Raw genomic sequence first — 21,014 nt, 5'->3', positions numbered from 1 at the left:
GTAGAGCATGTGTGCTGGATGAGTAGGAGAAAGGGAGGGAGCAAGGAAGGGAGGGGAGGGATAAGACCCCTTCATTGGAGCATGCTGCCTGTGCAAATATGCACCCATCCCAGGCTCACAGTAAACGTTTGTTGAAGATACAGCAAAGTATGGATGGTCAGCAGGCCACTGGAAACCACTTTGCTGGAGCTCAGAGACACTCCCAATGCCAGTTAGATTGGAAGAGATCACCGTGGCCTATAAATTGGCCTCAAGAACACTTGCATTTACTTCATGACCATTTCAGAAAATTTGTGACATAATCAGGTAGACAGGTTTAAGGTATACTAGACACGTTTACTTTCGCAAGATGTTAAAAATGAATCCATTCGACCAAAAAGCCATTAAGAACCTATTTATATAAAGCAATTTGCTGAGTGCTTTGAGGGATAGAGAGATAAATTTGACACAGACCCTGTTCTCATAGAGCTTGTAAAGATCTAATAAGACAATAGATAAAATTTTCAGGGATTTAAAGCTTAACATATGAGGCTTTTATTCATGGTTTCCAGAAAACAAATTGAACCTTGAAATCTCTCTAGTAACCATAGTCTGAACTTTGTTTTCATGTGTTATTAGAAATTGATGACAGTATTGGGGTAGAACAACAGTATAAATGAAATTTGGGGTAGATCTGTAGAATTGGAAGTTAAAATCTTGTCAACCATTAGTAGGCCTTTTTCTTATGTTGTGCTTAAAGTGCTCATTTTCCCAGCTTAGGAGAAATAATCTAAAGTTTTGTCTTATGTGTAGCATAAAATTGTCCTTCCTCCTGAGATGAGTAGATGTAGGAGTAAATTGGAACATTCTCGTGAGACTCTTGAACAATCGATTTCACATAACTGGGATTTTTTTTCCCCCCGGTCAACAAAACACAGACTAGAAAACATAGATTTCACTCTGAGCCTAAAAAAGAGTCAGAGGTTTGAAGAAGAGGAAGGACAACAAGGCTAATGTTGATGCCCCCTCTTCAGTTTCTAGACCCTTCTGTGGAAAGAAGTGTTTTCATAAGACTCAGACAGAATTCATTTCCATAGAGCGTTCTTAATGGCTCCTGTCAGTACAAAACAGCTGGGAAACATGTGGTATCCATTTCCCTGTATCCCTTGGAAAAAATTTCACATGTAAATAAAGCCAACATAAAAGAGTATCCCTTTGAACCCACGACCTTAAACAATACATAAATATATTGGTACAATGCACTCGTTGTATTGGTCCACTAAGTTATGTGACTTTAAATTTTTTTTTATTTTATCCTGAGATGCACATTTTTAAGAAGTTCCAAAGGAATCAAGGTAACTGGCAAAATATTAGCAAATACCATACCTAATAATCACTAGTATCCCTGAAATGTCAAGGAATGTGTATGTGTGTATATATATATATATACACACACACACACACACACACACATATACACACACACATATGTTAGCCACTGTATTTTAAGCTTTTCAGAAAAATGGATGGATAAAATTAAAGGCATATTTACACGTTATAAACTTTACGTCCGCTATCTCTCTGCTGTTTTAAATAAGTAACCATGTGTTCTTGAAAGGAAGGGAGGAAAGCTTGGCAGAAACTTCTGGCAGACAATTTTTCATAGCTTCACATTTTTAGGGAAAAATGGACCTATAAAGGATAGGAAACCTTTTAAATTTATAATGGACCAACTGGAATTAATCTTTGCCTTTGCATATTTACATTTCATAAATAACTTTAGAAAACCCAGCTCTTATTGGTGATTATCACTCCTCTGAGTTTATTAACAGGACTTTTGTCCCCTGTGATATTAAGCCGTAAATCCCTCCGAAGGATGCGCTTTGGGCATTTACAAGGAGATTTAATGCGTTGCGCAAAGTGAGATTCAAATTCAAATACTAGCATTTGTTAATTGTCTCCTCTGTGCCAAGTACTGTGTACAGCTTAGAACCAGAGCCAACGAAAGGGAAGAGAAGCAGCTGCTTAAAAGTATCTAGATACCTTCCTTCCCTTCTGGAACATTCCTTGTTAATACCTGTTCTTTACTGGAAAGAATCCAGGCCTCCCTCCACTGCTCGTAGTATACTCTTCGTAGATTTTAAGGGTCTCAGAGCTCGACCATTTAGTGCAGATCTTCTGAAAAAAACCCATGCCAAATTGTGGCCTGTTTTGGGGGAAAGACCCCAGCCACCAGCAGTTACATAGCATTCAGGCTCAGAATAGTTACTCTCACCTCCTTAGCTTGCTTCCAGAACTTCTCTGAATCCTTTAAGAAGACATCCCAATAGGAACGAGATTGACTAGTGATCTAAATTTGGGGAACTTGTAATAACTTGTACGCCACTTTCACCCCTGGAAGTAGTGGTAGCCAGGGACTGTCCTAGAAGTTATAGACCTGAATACACCCCATCTCTTTTTTTCTTTAGTCGTGTGCAGTAGTAAAGAAGGGACACAAGCACATGCTTTTGGATTAAATACTACCTACCTGTTGTTGTTCCAGAAGAGGAGGGCATGTCCTGAAACCTCCCCCCTTTGAAGGGGGCTAGTGTAAATGTAAGTGGAAGGGGAGGAGTCCATAAATCAGCCGCCTCCAAGTTTCCAAGGCTGCCGGGTCATCTGTCTAGTCAGGGGAGTGTCCCAGAGAGGAAGCAGGATCACCGTGAGGGAGGGGACTGTTGTTCTGTCATCCTGTGCCAGGAGCAGGCACAGGGTTGCCTTCCAGGAGGCTAACCGGGAAAGCTGGTGTTCTTATCTTTAACCTCCAGATGCATTGCTGTTTCACTGTAAACTCCGTCTCTACCTGACGCTCACTCAAAGGCAAACCAGACAATCCTTATCTCAGCTTTGCACAGAAATGAGAAGAAAGAAGGGAAAAAACGCACTAATGTGTGCATCTCGCTCTCCCTTTGCAGTTCCTTCTCCTCCTCGTTGTTCCCACCTTTGCCAACATTGGAGGGCAGCCTTGAATCCTACAGCATGTTCCACTGTGTGCTGTGTTATATGCCAGAGAGCACCGGGAAATGCCCCTGAATGACGGTTCACTGGGATACCCATCTGGGGTAGAGAATCACCCAATGGGTCACAGTTTCAGTTTGCCCAATATTAAGTAATTTACCCCTTCCTTGTGTAGGACTTCTCAAGCTTTAGGGATATATACATATGAATGTATGCATGTGCACGTGTCTGTGTGTGTGTGTGTGTGTGTGTGTACATCCCTTCTCTCCCCAAACCACTTTGGAAGTTCATTTAACAGAGATCGACCTCCCATTTCTGTTTTTCAAAGTGGTGACAAGTATCCTAATCCTTGCAAAGAAGTATAGCCATCCATACATCAGAAACCAGGGATGAACTGTATGGTGACTAACATAATATAAAAAAAAAAAAAAAAAAAAAAAAAAAAAAAATTAAAAAAAAAAGAAGTATAGCCATCCAGGGAATGAACCTAAAAATCTGTCTGGATTTGTTTGTTTGAGCTGTCTGCTTTTTCCATGATTACTATTTTCATTAATTTTGAGCCAATAGGCCATAACTTTTATCACTCACTGTTTTCCAGTGGTATGTATGAACTGTTTGGTTTATGATACACGTTCTCTCTAAGTCGTCCCCTTAGACGAGGGCTTTCTTTGAACTTAACATGAGTGGACTGCTCCTGCCTGCGTGGCCAAGATACCTTGGGCATTTCAATGTAATACTCTCCTCTTTCTGAACAGTTTCTAGCTCGAGCTGGAATTGCAATGTGTCAGCTCTCATTACGAACACGCAAAAGCCCACAGGAATCGCAGATGTGTACGGTAAATTCCGCCCCGTGAAGCGAGTTTCCCCGCTGAAACATCAGCCAGAGACTCTGGAGAACAATGAAAGTGATGACCAGAAGAACCAGAAGGTGGAGTACCAGAAAGGGGGTGATTCCGACCCAGGCCCCCAACCCGAGGAGCTCAGCCCTGGAGATGGAGACAGTGGTCCCCAAAGTAAGAGCACCGAGCCCAGCGCGCTGCTGGGGGAGCTGGAGCATTATGACCTTGACATGGATGAGATTCTCGACGTGCCTTACATTAAATCCAGTCAACAGCTTGCCTCTTTCACCAAGGTGACTCCAGAGAAGAGAATCCTCGGTTTGTGCACCACCATCAATGGCCTTTCTGGCAAAGCCTGCTCTCCCGGAAGTGCTGAGAACTCACCAGCCGCCATGACACCGTTCTGCGTTCTTTCGCCTGTGAAAAGCCCTCACCTGAGAAAAGCGTCCTCTGTCGTCCGCGAGCAGCAGAAGCTCTCGGCTGAAGAGTCCGAGAGCTCACCACCTCTGGTGAAGTGTGGCTCTGCATACGAGCCCGAGAACCAGACTAAGGACTTCCTCAACAAGACCTTTAATGAGCCTCCGGGTCGAAAACGCGAGAAGGCAATGCCGGACTGCCAGCTCAGGGCCTTCCATCCGCAGTCCTCGGCCACAGACCCCAAACTAGAGGAGCAGGTCGGGGGCGTGACCTGGACCAGCCCCCAAGGCCCGGAAGAAAGGAGTGAGTATCTGAAAAAAGTGAAAAGCATCTTGAACATCGTTAAGGAAGGACAGATCTCCCTCCTGGTAAGTATGATCTGATTCCATCATCTAGAGGCTTCGATTTTATCAGCTCCATTCATGAGTAACAGAATGATGAGTGTTTGTTCCCGTTCTTGCTGCTTTACTCGTAGGCTGAGTTAGACGATGTGCCTCTTGAATTTTAAAATACTAGTTAGGTTAATACAGGGGGAAAAACGGCTATAGAGGGAGTATTATTCCACTTGAACTGTGCATGAATCTGACTGGAGTAGGACCCATAATCTAAAATGAAAATAAAACAAAAGTCCAGCCCTTGCTCTAACGTGAATCTTAATGTCTTTCTTTTCCCTGTTCGAATGGGTCCCAGTGCTCTCACTCGGTTACGTGTGGGGATGTTGGTTCCTTGTTGATGGGGAGCCTGCCAGATACATGAACAGAGGGTCTTCTGTTTTGTCCTGATCATTATTCAGAAGAGTTGGACCAGGAAGTTTGAAAGCATTTGCAGATAGAAGCTTACCCTAGAGCTTGGTTGCCCTCTGACCTCCATGGAGTTTTTACTCAGTTCCAGCACAGCATGTCTAGGGAGCATGAAGAAACTTTTCCAAAGACTCAAGTCACAGAGTTAACATGATGTAAGAAAAGTCTGTTCTGCTTAGGCTCAGAGAGAGCACAACTGAAATCACACTCCATCTGCCTACATTGTTCTTTTCTGGCTTGCAGACTTGGATCAAACAGTAGCAAGCCTGGGCTGATACTATGATGTTAATTAAAGTCTCACTCGAGAAAATCATCACATTTGGCAGTATGATTCCACTTTGGGTAAAGCCATGCAGAGATAAGTACAACGTGCCTGGTCTATTGTCACAAATCTGACTGTTGTCATAGGATGATAGGATTGAACACTTTTACTAAAAAAAAGTAATATTTTTTTTTCTCCTGAAAATAGCTTTTCCATTTCTCCTGGCTCTTCCTCTCTTTTTCTCTCTGGTTCATTCTTTTCTTCTGTCCATCCCATGTTTTCTTGTTTCCCAGATGATAACACCTCTCGACTCACCCAACAGTCTCTCTCAACCATGTCATATGCAGGGAACTAAGCTTCACTAGACGTGAGAACACTAAAGACCAGGTATAGCCTCCAAGTGCCCCAGGGCTTTGTTTGGGGTGCAAGTGTCTGGAAAAATCCCGTGGTAGCTCTAGTTGTGGCAGCCATCAGATAACTTGCGATCAAAGCCAGTTCTCCGTCATTCAAGGCAAACCAGATGGAGGAGAGAAGTAGTTCCTTCATTCAACAAACCTACAACAGAGGATAAAACACAGTCTGGCTGTCAGCACTTAGCAGTCGAGTGGAGGAGACAGAGAGGGAACCTGCCAATTACCATAAATGTCATTGCAGTCATTTAGAAAGCCATCTTGGCGCCTCCACAGGCTCACTGACCGAGCCCTGTCGCCATGTCTCTCATGAAGATAAGTCCCTTGAGGACTCAAGTTCTAAAGGACAGGATAGCAAAAACTGTAATGGAAAGTCATTAGCATTAACAGTAGGGAATTTTTGACTTATTAAATCCCCAGGATGGCCACCAGAGCTCCTGGAAACTCATCTCTTCTTCCCAGTGCCCACAGTGAAACCCCCATAGCGTCTCATTCTGATTCTTAAGTGTTCTAATCTTACTGCCTGTACAGCCACACCTCGCTGCCGACAACCTAGACAAAATTCACGACGAAAATGGCAACAATCTCTTACATGTGGCCGCGTCGCAGGGACACGCCGAATGTCTGCAGCACCTCACCTCTTTGATGGGAGAAGACTGCCTCAGTGAGCGAAACGCAGAGAAGTTGACTCCAGCAGGCCTGGCCATCAAGGTGATGGGTTGGGGGCTGGGCGCGCCACAGCTAAAATTGAATTTCTGTGTTCGAAGATTCCTAGTGAGCTAAGTTGGAGAGATGAGTACGGGGGTGGGAGGGAGAGTAGCATGATATACCAAGCAAATTGCCAATGAGCATACTACATTTAAGAGAGTAATCTTTTTGGTTACTAACTGCTTTGAGCTTTGGAGACTACATTCCAGTTTATCGTGCAATGAGCGTAAGATTCAAATCAGCTAATAAAGAGGAAGGAAAATGATCTGTTGTGGTTCTCAGAACTTTTGTTATTCGTGGTGACTGCAGTTTAGATTTTTAACCACACCTGGATTTATCTGAGACTGTTTCAATTTTTCTTACTGTGAGTATAATGAGCGAGACAAATGAGGAAAAGGTGTATTTTAAGGAATGATAGCTCTCAGGAGTATTTCAGATAATAAAGCAGGCTTCTGATGGATCACATCTGAAGGGTAAACATCTTTGGTACCAAGAGTTGTTTAGAATGTCAGGGCCGGGTTTTGAGTTTAGTGTCGACTGGGATAGAGTTAAAACGTAGAAATTGTGAGTTAGGGAAACGTGGTCTTTTATAGCGCACTGCAGTGAGTGCCTCTGTAAAACATAACACATCACTCGAAGGCTAGCTATTAAACTACAATTACTTTTAAGATCTTTGGCAAATAAGTGTAGAATTCAGTCATATTTATGAAGAAGCCAGAAGTGAAGTCCAGGGAAATATAATACATCTTGTGCTTCTGCATATGTGCTCTGCTTTACATAATAGTTATGTCTTCTAAAAGCTGAATAATCATCATTTTTAGGAATGGAATTATTTTGAAATTTACTAGGGGAACTTGCTAGTTAAAGAAATCTACTTGTGTATTCACTGAAGAACATGTTACATTTGAAAAACGAGTGATTGCTGTCCTACCCTTAGTGTCTTTTATGCAAATCTGAATTTCTGCATCTTTAATTTATTTACCATTCAGTGAAATTGTTTTTAAAGATTTTATTTATTTATTTGAGAGAGAGAAAGAGAGAGAGAGAGCATGAAGGGGGGAGGGGGAGAGGGAGAAGCAGACTCCCCACTGAGCAGAGAGCCCCGATGACAAGGGACTCCATTCCAGGACCCTGAAATCATGACCTGAGGTGAAGGCAGGCACTTAACCAACTGAGCCACCTAGGCGCCCCACCATTCAGTGAAGTTTTATGTATTAAAAGTTGCTTTCTGTTTTATTTAATTTTATTCAATGATAATGTATTATTTCCAAGGTAGTATAGAAAATTATATTTTTTGATAAAATATCTATGACCCTAGTAGATATTGTTTTCCTTTAGTGAATGTTGCTATGTCACAGTAGGAGCTGAACTGGAGGCAGCCATCATGAAGAAAGAGAAATCAGATGGAAAGTCAAGGTGCAGTGTAGTTGAGTTCAACAATGTGTACCTAGTCCACCGGGTACTGTGTTAGGTGATGGCAATACAAATTTGAATGAGACCTAGTCCTTTTTCCTCAGAAGCTGATAGCCAGGTAAGTTACAGTAAGTTACCAGTAATTCAAGCGTAGGATGGCAAATTCAGGATCTAGTCCTAGATCAGAGTCCTGTGGGAAGACAGGGGTTGGATCTCGTCATCAGTATGTGTGGGTCAGTGATGAACAAAGTACACTTGCAATGCCAATAAACACTGACATTTTCCTTGTTGTTTTAGTGTTTATAAAATACACCTTTCCTATCTGGTGTTAGATTATGGAGTATATCGTAGCTACATAGTTGGATGAGAGTTTTTTTCTTCATTTATATGCCCTAGTGCTTGTTTTCATGGATTAAGAATCTTTAGGGTAGGGCAGTACGTAAGAAACTGGGTGGTCATTAGGCCAACCCTGGGTATAAACTCCTTCTACAGTATCCATATTGGTAATTCATTTTTCAACTCCCCCAGTCAGCTACTGCTATCATATAATCAGCATGTAACCTTGAACGGCAGTGCTTTTTGTTTCTATGTTTTAATGAGGAACACATAACAAACCCACGAGATTCAAAAGCTCTTATAGATTTGGGGTCTCAGACTTTTCATATTTGTACTTCCGGACAATGATATGAGAAATGGAACTCTTCTTCTGTGTCTTCATTTAATCTAGAATTTACCAAAAAAGTCAATACAAATATTTTAGAGTAAGTGCCACCCCCTTTGGGAATCTGACCTGAAAAAAAACCTGCCTCAGTCCCTTCAGTGTTATTTGATAGACATTGGTGGAGTTGAGGGAGTTCTACGAAGTCATCATTCTCCTGTTTTAGGACCTTCTTTTGAACACCAGTGACCAACTGATGGCGTTTCACCTCATTAAACATAGTTTTGAGAGCTATGCTGTCATTAAAGACAACAAACATGGTTCAAACAAGCAGAAGTCGCTGAGATAATGTGACTCGGCTGACAGGAAGCAGAGTCAGAGATAGCATATCAAATAAAAAGATTACCTGAGGAAGGGGGCTTTGAAGGCTTAAGAACACCTCTCCCCTACCCTTAAACTCCTTAAATGGAACATAATAAATTCTTACTGGTTACATGCAGAATTTATTGAGAGTTTTCTGGGGAACCCAACACTAGATACTGTGACAGTTCAGGGCATTACTGAGTGCCCTTTGGGAACAGTTAAGCAAAATAACTAGAAAGAAAGATTTCTATATGGTGAGAGAGGTGTGTTTCTAAAATGGGGCCAACATAATACATTATTTTAGGAGCTAAGCAGACTTGGAGTGAAATAAACTTAGCTTATTTTTTATTTCTCATTCAGGCCTTCTGATTAAGCTCAAAGATAACACATTGGTCTGGTGAGAGAATGACTTCACAGACATAATCTATTGACGTTGCTTTTTAACATCTAATATGAGTGACCCCAGTTTCAGAGACTCCAGCAGGCAAAAATCCCCTGCTAGAATTTAATAACATTTTTTTGTTTTCTTGGTATTTCTATTTATGGCAAGCAATGTTGTGTTCAAATCATAGTAGCAAAATATTTCCTTCCACATTTACCACAGCATTTTATTATTTAATACATTTATTCAAACGTTACCTTCTTGAATAACTAGACCTAACAGATATCTAACAGAACATTCTACCCAACAAAAGTAGAAGACGCATTCTCCCCAAATACAGATGGACCATTCTCCAGAATAGATCATATATTGGGCCACAGAACAGGTCTCAATAAAAATGAAAGGAATGAAATCATACATTTTAATGATAATGAAATGCAATTAGGAATCAGTAACAGAAGGAAATTAGGGATACTCACAAGTATCTGGAATTAACACAGGCCGAAATAATCATTTATCAAAGAAGAAATTACAGGAGAAACTGGAAAATATTTGGAGATGAATGAAAATGCAATATATTATCATTTAAGAATGCAGCTAAAGCACTGCTGAGAGGGAAATTTGTAGCCATAAATGCCAGTATTAAAAAAAAAGAAAAAGAGGGGCACCTGGGTGGCTCAGTCAGTTAAGCATCTGCCTTCAGCTCAGGTCATGGTCCCAGGGTCCTGGGATCGAGCCTCATGTTGGGCTCTACGTTAAGCCTTCTACCTTAAGAAACTTGAAAGGGAATAACAAACTACATTCAAAGCAAGCAGAAGAAAAGAAATTAAAAAATTCAAGCGGAAATAAATGCAGTAGAGAACAGAAAAAAAGAAATAGAGAACGTCAACAAAACCAAATCAGGTTCTGATTTTAAAAATTAGTAAACTTTTAGTTAGACCAAGAAAAAAAGAACAAGACTCAAAGCATTAAAATCAGAAATATGACCTTATATTTCTGTGTTCTGTGTAAACGCCAGTTGACATGAACCATCTTCCCTAGTAAATGCTCATTATAGTTCCTATTCCTTTTTTATTCAGAGGGAATGAAGCACATAGTATCAGTGGTTTTATTTTAATCCTGGTCAGAAACAGTTGGCATGCTCAAATTATGCAATTTGAAGAACATCTCTAATGAAGGATTCATGTACAAAAGGATGATGGGTGGGGTGTAGGGAGCCCAAGAAGAAAAGTACAGTATCCTGGGGATAAGAGCAGAGCACTATTATCACCCAAGAGCCTGAAGGGGCTGGGGAGGGGCGCAAGCTAGAGTTGGCTGAATGGAAGAACTGGCTGATTTTTGACCTTTGACTGCTGGAGGGACATAGCAGCCAACAGAAACCCCATGGGAGTTGGAAAAACCAGAAAAAGAGGGAACCTCAAACTCACCCTCCTTTCCTGGTGTCCTGCCAACACTCTCCATCAGCCAAACCCAGAGGGCAAGGGAGCCAGCCCCTACAGACCAACCTCCCCTGGCGGCAAGGAGGGCAGAGGAGGGAGGAGACGGATCTGAGGTGGTACCTGGAAGCTATTCACCACCCACCTGATCTTGCTAGATTCCCCCAGTGGAAAAATAGTCTCTGCCTGTGAGCGGTGGAGAGTTGACTACTTGAAATTCCGCTCTCCAAATGGGTGTAGATGAAAAATGAGTAGATCACCTCCTGTATCTTGTGTCTAGAATAAGCTTCCCAGACTCCATGGCATGGTAGCTCTTTTCTCCTGGGCAAAGGCCTCACACTGGGCAAACCAGGAAGGCAGCTGAATGTCTCATTTGTGTTACAGAGGATCTGGGAGAGTGCACTACTAGTGAAAGGTAACAAGTGTTGTGTGCTTTGTCTCGTCTGCTGCTCACAGTGACTTTAGGAGGCAGTTAGTACTATCCCCGCCATTTCACAGGTACGAAAACTGAGTATCAGAGAGAGGAAGCAACTTGTTCAAGGTCTTATAATGAAGTAGTGGATTAAGGATTTAAATCCATTCCAAATTCTGGGTCCTAATGCCTAGGTTAAACATTTCACAACTGCCTTCCTGGTTTGTATAGTGTGGGGTCTCAGCACAGGAGGAAAAAGCCAGTGTGGGGACGGAGTCACCAAAGGCTTCAGTGAACATAGCATTTGAGCCAGTATAATAAGGTTATTTTCTCTTTCTGTATTTCTACCATTTCAAATTCTCCAGGGTGAAAGCCTATCCTAAGAGCTAATGAAAAAACAAATGTTGATATATTCATACAGTGGAATACTTATCAGCAATAAAAAAAAACAAACCTTTCATACAAGCGGAAGTTTGGTTGAATTTCCGAGGCATGAAAGCTGAGTAACAAAAGTGAGACACAGAAGGTGACATACTGTATCCCATTGTGATAGAAATCCTGTCAGTGGTTGCCTGGGGCAAAGGTGAAGACCTGAGACCAGAGGCACCCTAAAGATTTTGGGGAAGTGGGGAATGGAAATGTTCTCTATCTTGATTGGAGCAGTAGTTACAAGAAAGTATGTATTTGTCAAAATCCTTCAAACTATGTGCTTCAAAAGGATAGTGTATAATTTACAGTATGCAAATTATACCTCAATAAAGTCATTTCAAGCTATCTGATTACAGTTATGAAAATGCATTTCAGTAAAAATTCCCCAACTGATTTTGAGCCAGAAGCACAGACCAGAGATAAAATAGATGATAGACTGCAAATAAATGAAGCCAAATAGAAGAACCAAAATTCATGTGATTTCTTCCTTTGGCAAAGTTATCATCGATGAGGTATTTTTCAAACTGAATGACCTTGAACTTCTTTCTTTCTTCTTTTTTCCGATCTAGAATGGTCAGTTGGAGTGCGTCCGTTGGATGGTGAGCGAAACCGAAGCCATCGCGGAGCTGAGTTGTTCTAAGGATTTCCCAAGCCTTATTCATTATGCAGGTTGCTTTGGCCAGGTAGGAAGAATTTTTAATGATCAGATTTATAAGCCATCATTTCCTTGTATTATTTTTTAATGAAAAACATGTTTAAACAACCTAAATATTCCCTAATAAGGTATTGGATAAATAACAAAGTTGCATACCTATGATGGAATTTTATGGGAAAACATGGTCATTACATAATATTAAAATGTATGCTACAAAACCGTTCATATAATTTGGTACCAACTTTGAATTCTGGAGAGAGAAGAAGAGACATAGGTAATAAGACTTGAAAAAAAAAAAAACCAAACTATGTCACAACCTGTTTATAGTAGTTACCACTCAGGGTGGAATTAGAAGTGGCTTTTACCTTCGTTCTTATATTTTTCAGTGTTTTCCAAATTTTCTACAATAAATGCAATTAACTTTCATCAAAAGGGAAAATGATAAACTTTCTTGTACCCGGCATTCAAAGGAAAATCTTCAGTAAGACGTTAATTAAGGAAGTCTCTGTCTATTAAAGATGAGCAAACCCACCAACTAGATGAGTCTCATTTACAACCAGTTCCTACATTAGGAAATCCCAGGGTGCGTAACGGATGTTCACAGATCACAGTCCAGGGTATGGAGTAAAAAAGAAAATCCTCGGTAACTCCCTTTGGGAAGCATAAGTATAAATTACATATTTTTTTAAGTTGGAACCACAAAATGCCAATCTCAGCCTTAAAAATAAATAAATAAAGTCAGCACTGTATTAAAATAGATTTAATCATATTTGTTTGTGGCAAAGAAAATTGCTTCTCATGCATATAACCATATCCCCTTTGGCTTCATAAACTCTCCCAGTGGCAGTAAATTGTGGTATTGTCAACAAGAGATTATGCTTTTTTCGAGCATGACAATCTCAAGTTAAAAAAATACCCTTGGAGACTATTACTACAGTCTTTCTTTAGTGGGAGTCCATGTTAGGTGATAGCTTATTTTGTGCCACAGTAACTTCAGTTAATATTATATGTATATTAATATGTATAATAGGTGCAATAATATACATAGTAATATACATCGTAATATATGTGTATATTAATATATATTAATTATATATTATATATATTAATTATATATTATGTGATTAATATATGTATATATTAATAATATATATTAATGTCTCATATTCCCTGTATGTGCCAGGCCCCAGGCCATTGGATTTTGCGTACATTATCTGACTTATTCCTTAAAACAACCCCATTGGATCCTACTGTTTTTACCCATTCAGTAGATGAGAGTGAAGAAAGAAATTAAAGTGACTTGCACATGTTCCAATGCCTAGAAAGCAAAGACTGCATCTCGGCTCAGGTCCGGTGACTCCAGGATCGGGTCCTGTCTTGTGTCTGTGTAGATAACTTATATAGCCTGTTTACAGCAGCATTGATCTAGCCGAGGAAGGCTTTTTTTTTTTTTTTTTTTTTTTTTTTTTTTTTACAATTTTGGCTAACAACACACTGTGATACACAGCTCATCAAAGAAGGGAGCATCTGGTACTAAATTTATGAGATGAAGAAAGGAGCAGGAAGAGCATTTAAAATTGGTCAAAGCTACTCCGCTTTCTCTGCGTACTGTCCTTGCGAGTCCCAGCCACGGTTTTCTACCAACAACCCTAATAGTTAATAAGCATTGGCGTAGGATGCCCTTTTTTTTGCTTATACTGGCAAAGGGGAGAATAGAATTTTCGAATGACCAGAAGAATGTCATCACTGATAAATCTTCATAAATCATTTGCAGTCTCAAACAGAATGTTATTTCTTCCCGAACCGTCTGAATTAATTGTTTCATGTCCCTGATTTCATTTTGCTTATCTGAAGCCTCACAAGGAATTTTTGATACCGGTGGAAAGGCTACCTGCACTTTCGGTGGGGCCTGCCAAAGAAAAGGAGGAGCGGATTGCTAAGTGAACAGTTGGGCCCCCGGCCTTCTTTGTCTCGGGGAAATGCTGCTTAACGCCAGCCGGTTTCTCTGTTCAGCTCTCACAGTGGGTTTCTCATCCCTGAGAAGCTATTGGGACAGAACCACAGCCAGTGCCCTTTCTGGAACTGTTGGGTGATGGCGTGGCTTGCTTGACGGACTCGAGGAAAATCCGCAACTGGGTGACCTAGTCGAAGAGCCATGTCAGACATTTGCCTCCTGCAAGTTATCAGTCTCCAGGTTGTTATTTCAGGCTGATAAGCAATGTTAATGACCTCGAGGCCAGCCGTGAGCCGGGCCAGCCCAGCGGCGCCCTGGGGAGAGCATTCCTACCCAAGGGGAGAGCGTAGAAGCCCTAGAGAACTGTGAATTCTCTTCCGGCCAGCCATCCTGCAGGCCCTTATGTAACAGATAACCTGTGGGGATGCTGCCCTTGGAACCGGGACAAGGCTAATATTTTCACAGGAAGACTGTTACCGAACAGCTTTCTAATGGATTCAGCACATGCAAGTTTTTCCTCCGTCAGGCGGGCACTCAAGTGTGTTCTGGTTTTGTTTCTTGAGTAAATACCTCTGGAAAGGATAGGGCCGAGCAAAATGCTTCTCCCGGTGTATTTTTGTTGCCCTTTGCCCCTCATACAGATTCCTAAAGAACGGGCTCTCTTGGACTCCCAATTTCTGTCCCTTTTCTTGTAAAAATTGCCTTAAAGACTCCGGGACCACAGGGCAGCCTGCAGTTTTTAGTGGTCCCCTGGAGTGCTAGATCTTCGGGTGAGAGGAATTGATTCTCCTCCTGGTGACACGTGACGTCTCAGAGGGTGCAATTACTTCATGGCCTGAGTCTCCAGAGCAGAGCTCAACACAGGGAGCACAAGGATGAGAGCTGTGGGGGGGACTGAGGGAGAGAGCAGGGATGGCCTCCAATCGGCCTGCTTTGCTGTCCCTTGAGAGAGATGTTGCTGGCGAAACAATGGAGACGGAATTGTCTCGAGTCGGAGTCACCAGCTGTGTGATTGGGGCTGTTTTCTGTCAACACAAAGGTTCCAACGGTCTCATCCCCGCAAGGCTGTCGCCTTCAGCTGCTGGGAGGGGGAGGGTGGGGGGGCTTCGGCCTGTTCCGCACTGGACATCGGTTCATTGGGCTCTGTGTTATTTTCTACATCAAACCTGGTGATCGCTTTGCTCCTGAGTCTTCCCTGTGACTCTTGGTAAGGAGATCCTGCTGCCGAAATGACAATTGTAACATGCGGCATATGCCCAGAGCACCTTTGCCCTCCCATTTTGAATGTTTGCCCTAATACAGATCTGAGGGTGGGGGAAAAAAAAGGTGGGGGGGGGACACTTTTTGAAAAACGGAAATTCTCCGCTGTTCCTACAAATGGTCATGAACAGTGACAGGCAGGCTAGCTAGAGGGTTACTTCCACAGGCTGTGTGTTGCTGTTTTTCCACGATTCAGAGGGCAGAATATTCTGTTGACTTCACTGTTTCACCGTCATGGGGTAGAAATAAGTAAACAACCCGGAAAAGTGCTTTGATTGCAGATGAAAGCAAAATAGAAAAATCTTTGATTAGCATGGGCGCCCATCTGCTCTCCAAGGACTGATCTTTGAAACAGCCTAAGCGACACAGATCTCCGTGAACCCCCAGACTGATAGGCTGTTAACCATGCTTTCTGTGACCCCAGCGGTGCAAAATGAGCATGTCCAGTACGGAATCAGGGGTCACAGGTCAAGGAGCGGTTGTGCACATTCGTACTCAGTAGACAGAGAGCAGAGACCCGGAGAACACAGGCTCCATGTCTGGGTTTAAATCCGAGCCCTACCACTTACTAGCTCAGTTGCCTTGGAGACATTTATTTTTTTTTAAAAAAAGAAAAGATGTCTCTGGACCTCATCTCTAAGATGGAGACAAAAGAACCTTCTTCACCGGGCAGCTCTGGGGACTAAGTGGAAAAAAACCTACACGAAGCATTGCCCATTGCTGGCACGGAGTTGACATAAATGGTAGTTTGGATTATTGGATGTCTTCCAGTTTCCTATTTTTATTGATATCAATATTGTTCGGTTTACTTATTTCACCATAAGTAAAGCATAGGGGAAACTTGGCAAAAAATTATTTGCCCCTTAACCTATTTAAGAAATCCTCGGGTAGGGGCACCTGGGTGGCACAGCGGTTAAAGCGTCTGCCTTCGGCTCAGGGCGTGATCCCGGCGTTCTGGGATCGAGCCCCACATCAGGCTCCTCCGCTATGAGCCTGCTTCTTCCTCTCCCACTCCCCCTGCTTGTGTTCCCTCTCTCACTGGCTGTCTCTATCTCTGTCAAATAAATAAATAAATAAAATCTTTAAAAAAAAAAAAAAAAGAAATCCTCGGGTGTACCTTTCTTTCACATTTTACTATCTCTGGGTTTTACATTTATCTCATAGTAAAGGACATCACGAAATTATGGCTGGCTGGCCACTTTTTTACACTTAAACATCTCGAAAACCAGACCGAATCAGACAATTGATGGTGTATCAGATTTGATGACATATGATTGCAGAAAAAATCTGCCTCCCTTAGAACTTACAGTTGTAACGAAAACTGTAGAGACTTTATTGACGCCAGTAATAAACCCGTGGCACCCTTTTCCATTACATGTTTTATTAGGCTTTGTCCAGAAAACCTCGTGAATTACATGTATTAATTGCCTCATTAAACGAATTGCATTGCCGTTAAGAACACACAGAATACACCAATAAAGCAGGTTCCCCAAAGAGCAGAGAGTCCCCAGCAGAGGAAACCAGGACATGAAGGAAGTTTTTAGTCAAGAGATGAAAATTGAATGTATCGATGAGTGTATGGGTGGATAGGTAGAACGTTCAGTTGGAGAGACATTCTGTAACACAGAGATAACACAGAAGGTCCTCTCCATCCACATGACTGCATCGATGTCCTCTGAAAGCAATACTTAATGGGAAAATGAAGATCAGAAATTACATTCTCCTTGGAACATCTCCCGACGCATGCGTGCGCGAACACACAGAGAGCGCCGAATATCTAAGGAGGGAGGTAGATCTCAGGGCATATATACTTAACACACGTGCATTCATAAGGCCCTTCTTGGTTGGAGAAGGTAGTTGTATTTGTTCTCCTTACTAGATTCTTCTCAAATAAGTCGCTGTTTGAATTATAGGACCGTCGATTTCTGCGGGCACATTCTCCACAGTCAGAGCAGAAACCAGCATTTCTCCGAGAGCAGATGCTCAGTATGCTCCTACCAGGACCCAGGAGCTCGAGATCTTTTGTTTCCATGAAGTTTATCAGCAAACAGGCTGATTACGTCGCTTCTTATTAAAGGAAATCACCCACTAGAGAACACAAAACTTAATTTGAGGTGCTGGGTAAAGACATGCTTGTTCTGAAAGTATAAGTGTTGCATAATGAATTGGGTAAGATATTAAATTATCAGAAAGAGTTTTTCATGCCATCAGAAGAAAAGAAGGCGGGTTATTGAACAATCTAGACTGAACCTGACTTGGAAGACCATTGGGAGCCAAGGCAGCTCTTGGCCTCATACAGACCTTGGCCTGTTTGCCCAGATTTTCAAGCCCCTGCAAAGTCCAGGTTTCTAGATTCTTCTCCATACTTTGACAAGGGGAAAACTCTTCGTCTTATGAAATGCAGGATTCCATTTCTTACAACCCTGTTATTAAAAGTCAACACACTGTGAAAGGTAGTAAAGGGCAGTTTCTGTACAGATAGAATAGCCTTATCCATGATAATATTAATTGAGTCTGAAAAATGTGAAAATATGCCTGACAAGCAGGTGCATATAGAATATTCCTAACTATCTTGCATTCCTTTGAACTTGACTTGCTCAAGAACGGAGCTGCTAGCATATCAAAGAATATCTACTTGTCTTCTTTGGCTTTCTGATTTGTAAAACAAGGCTGTTGGAATTGGATAATTCCCTGAAGTCTCTCCCACCCTGCAATTTTAAGATTCCACGATTAATATCATAGAGCAAGCCAAGTCACCACACACATGAGAACGACCCACGCAGGTGGCAGGGCTGTCCTTGTCACCCATCGAGTCACGGCAACCTGCCCTCTTGCTGTTTCCAGATCTTCGCCATTGACTTCAAACCAGTGGGTTATGTTTTTTATCCTGAGATAAGTCCACTCTCCCAGATCTTTTGAGTTAAGATCCCATGGTAGAGTCACCTGGCTCCAAGTCAAAAGTCATACCGCTTTCCCCCTTCCTAATTAGGAAAAATAAAGAAAGTTGTTTTACCTCGTGTATATGAAACATCACCACCCACTCTGATCCAAATACCAACCCCAAACTTTCTCCAAGTTTGCCTCTGAGTGAAGAGAACAGTCATGTCAGATTCTCACTGCCAGCCCTGGCCTCAGGCTCTGCTCCGTGTCATCCTCTAGGGACCTTGAGGGTTTCATGTTCTACAGGGTCTGTCTGATTTTGCAGCTGACACTCACCCTGTGCTCCCTGGGTGCCTTCTTGGTAGGTGATAGGCATTGACTGCATGTTTCCCTTCTTGTTCTTTCGGGATCTTACTCCCTGCTCGCTCACGTGAAAAGAGCATGGTGCAAATGTTCATTCTGTCCCTGATGTGGCCACTGACTTCATAAACAGTGCCCCGCTCCACCCAAGAGAGGTGAACCATGAAAGGAGTTGGCTGTTTTTATCCAACATTCCTTTAGCAGATTAGTTGGCATGTTCAGAAGGTGAAGGCAAATTTAATCCAGAAAAGTATAAAAGTTCATGACTAGTCCGAGCAAGTAACGGGAAAAAAAGAGAAAAAGAAAACCTTTAACAGGCTGAGGAGAGGTTCAAGGCTATTTCAAACACATGATCATCTTTATAAATGTCAAATTCCACTCACTAAACTTCATGCTGTTGTTTTTACCACTCTCATGTTTTTTTAACATTATATTTAATTCATCTATTTTAAAACAGTGAAATCCCATCCCCCTGCTTTCTCCTGAGGCCAAACATAACACGAAAATACCACAAAATACTCAGTGGGTAAAAATGCAAACGGATTTTGACAACACGCTGAGCGCTCTATGTCTTTGCTCTTGAAAGGTTGTGTTCAGAGCGTCGGGCGCCCTCCGTTTAACAGGGAATAAGGGAAACCTTGCAAACCCCACCAACATGTGGTCAGAAAAATCAAGAGGGTCCCGGTGTTTTCTCGGTGAGGGTATCTTATACTTAGCCACTTAAGCTCTTGCGAGCTTCTCTCTGTCAGCCAGGAGGTCTGGGATCAGGAAGGCCTGGTCGAAGCATTATCAACTTCAAAGGAGAAGCTGGTTATCCTAATGCCTGAGGTTTTATAATAATATCGCTGAACCCTAAAGACAGTATAACAAAGTAGCAAAAACATTGCCTTGGCATCGAAAGGCTTGGATTCTGGTCCCCACTTTCCATCAGTCTGGCTTTGTCACTTGGAGGAAGTACTCAAACGTTCTACAAATCAATTTTACATCTAAAGAAGACGTACACCGAGAGCATTTCTGACCTAACTTCCCGCTCTTAAAATTCTCTGAGCATTCCTCTTTCATAGACTTTGAGTCAGAGAGATGCAGGGATTTCAGTTCAAAAGGAAGGGTATTTTCTGTGGATACGGCAAACCTGATTATATGTAAACTTCCCGGGTCAGAGTTTTGTTTTCCTCTGTCTTTATTTCAGACTCGCTACATGATATTCCATTAATTGCAACTGTTTTTGTGTTTATAGGAAAAAATTCTTCTTTGGCTTCTTCAGTTTATGCAAGAACAGGGCATCTCACTGGATGAAGTGGACCAAGATGGCAACAGTGCCGTCCACGTGGCCTCCCAGCACGGCTACCTCGGGTGTATCCAGGTACGCAGGGCCTGCTGCTTTGAGGAGACAAATGAGTTTATCAAGTAATGAAACAAAAAAAAAAAATGGAAATTTTATGTACTGGAAGACATGTGCGGATTAAGTCAGCTTTTTCTGTTGTAGATCATAAGGAGTTAAGTTGATACATTCATATTTCCAGAAACCCACAGAAATGTCAGCATAAAGAGCCCTACGAGTTTTCCGTTGAGCGTTGCAGGATGTTGAAAGGGACTGGAGATGGAGGGCTATGGTTGCCCCCCCCTTTCTCTGGGGCAAGACGGAGCTTCTCGAATGCCTTCAGAAAGCCCCAGAACTGACTACAAGGAGGCCTCAGATATTACCTTTGATCCCCTAGGAAGGTTGGCCAGCCTCTCCACCCAAGAGCCTCAGGTGGCCTCCTCCTTGCAGTCCTACCTGCCTCACAGATGTTCCCATGGTCTGTGTGTGCAAGGGTGTAGGGCTGGGGAGCAGAGCCACAGGAGAGGTGGGGAGCTTCTTCCCCCTGCTGCCAGCCACCCGAGAGAGTATCCACATGCTTCTTGGAGCATGTGGAACCCCTCCAAGAAGAGGAGTCAGAATCTCTCCCCTCCGCCCAGTGCTTTGGTTCACGAAGCTGAGCCAGACCCAGTGCCACCATCATAATAGCACGTGGCTGAAAGCCCAGTGAGGGTCCTCAGAAGTTTGAGGCTTGTGTGAATATAGAAACCAGATAGATCCCTCGACTTAAAAAAAAAAAAGGTTAAGGCCCTGAGTGACAAAGCAAAGAGAGAAGGTGACCAACGAGAAGGAGGAGGAGCAAGAGGAGTGACCGTGTGAGGGAAGGAAAGGTTTTACATCGGAAACGAAGTTTATTTAGATTTAGCCTGGAATTTGATTTATGGATGCGTCATTACCAGCGTCAGACCAGTCGCACCATTGTTATCATGGAAAATGGCCCGGCATCTACAGACGTGTTCCCACATCTGCCTGAGGTGCAGGAAAGCCCTTTCCTGACTGACCACATCCTGCTGAAGGCTCTGACGAAACAAAGTGCTTTT

The 21,014-nt window shown here is 42.4% G+C and overlaps 1 protein-coding gene across 6 annotated transcripts in view; it reads left to right on the top strand.

Annotated features, from left to right (window-relative positions):
- SNCAIP (synuclein alpha interacting protein) overlaps window positions 1-21,014 on the top strand; it is a 150,557-nt gene that overhangs the window by 107,283 nt on the left and 22,260 nt on the right. For all 6 annotated transcript variants that reach the window (XM_045794852.2, XM_045794856.2, XM_045794853.2 and 3 more), the window contains 4 exons: window positions 3,732-4,600; window positions 6,236-6,415; window positions 12,075-12,188; window positions 19,852-19,977. In XM_045794852.2, coding sequence (XP_045650808.1) covers window positions 3,732-4,600; window positions 6,236-6,415; window positions 12,075-12,188; window positions 19,852-19,977 — 1,289 coding nt within the window. The remainder of the gene's footprint in view (window positions 1-3,731; window positions 4,601-6,235; window positions 6,416-12,074; window positions 12,189-19,851; window positions 19,978-21,014) is intronic.

The sequence above is a fragment of the Ursus americanus genome, chromosome 5 (assembly GCF_024610735.1).
Source record: "Ursus americanus isolate L20-20 chromosome 5, mUrsAme1.1.p, whole genome shotgun sequence".
NCBI classification, from domain to species: domain Eukaryota; kingdom Metazoa; phylum Chordata; class Mammalia; order Carnivora; family Ursidae; genus Ursus; species Ursus americanus.
This window is presented reverse-complemented; position numbering and strand designations above follow the sequence as displayed.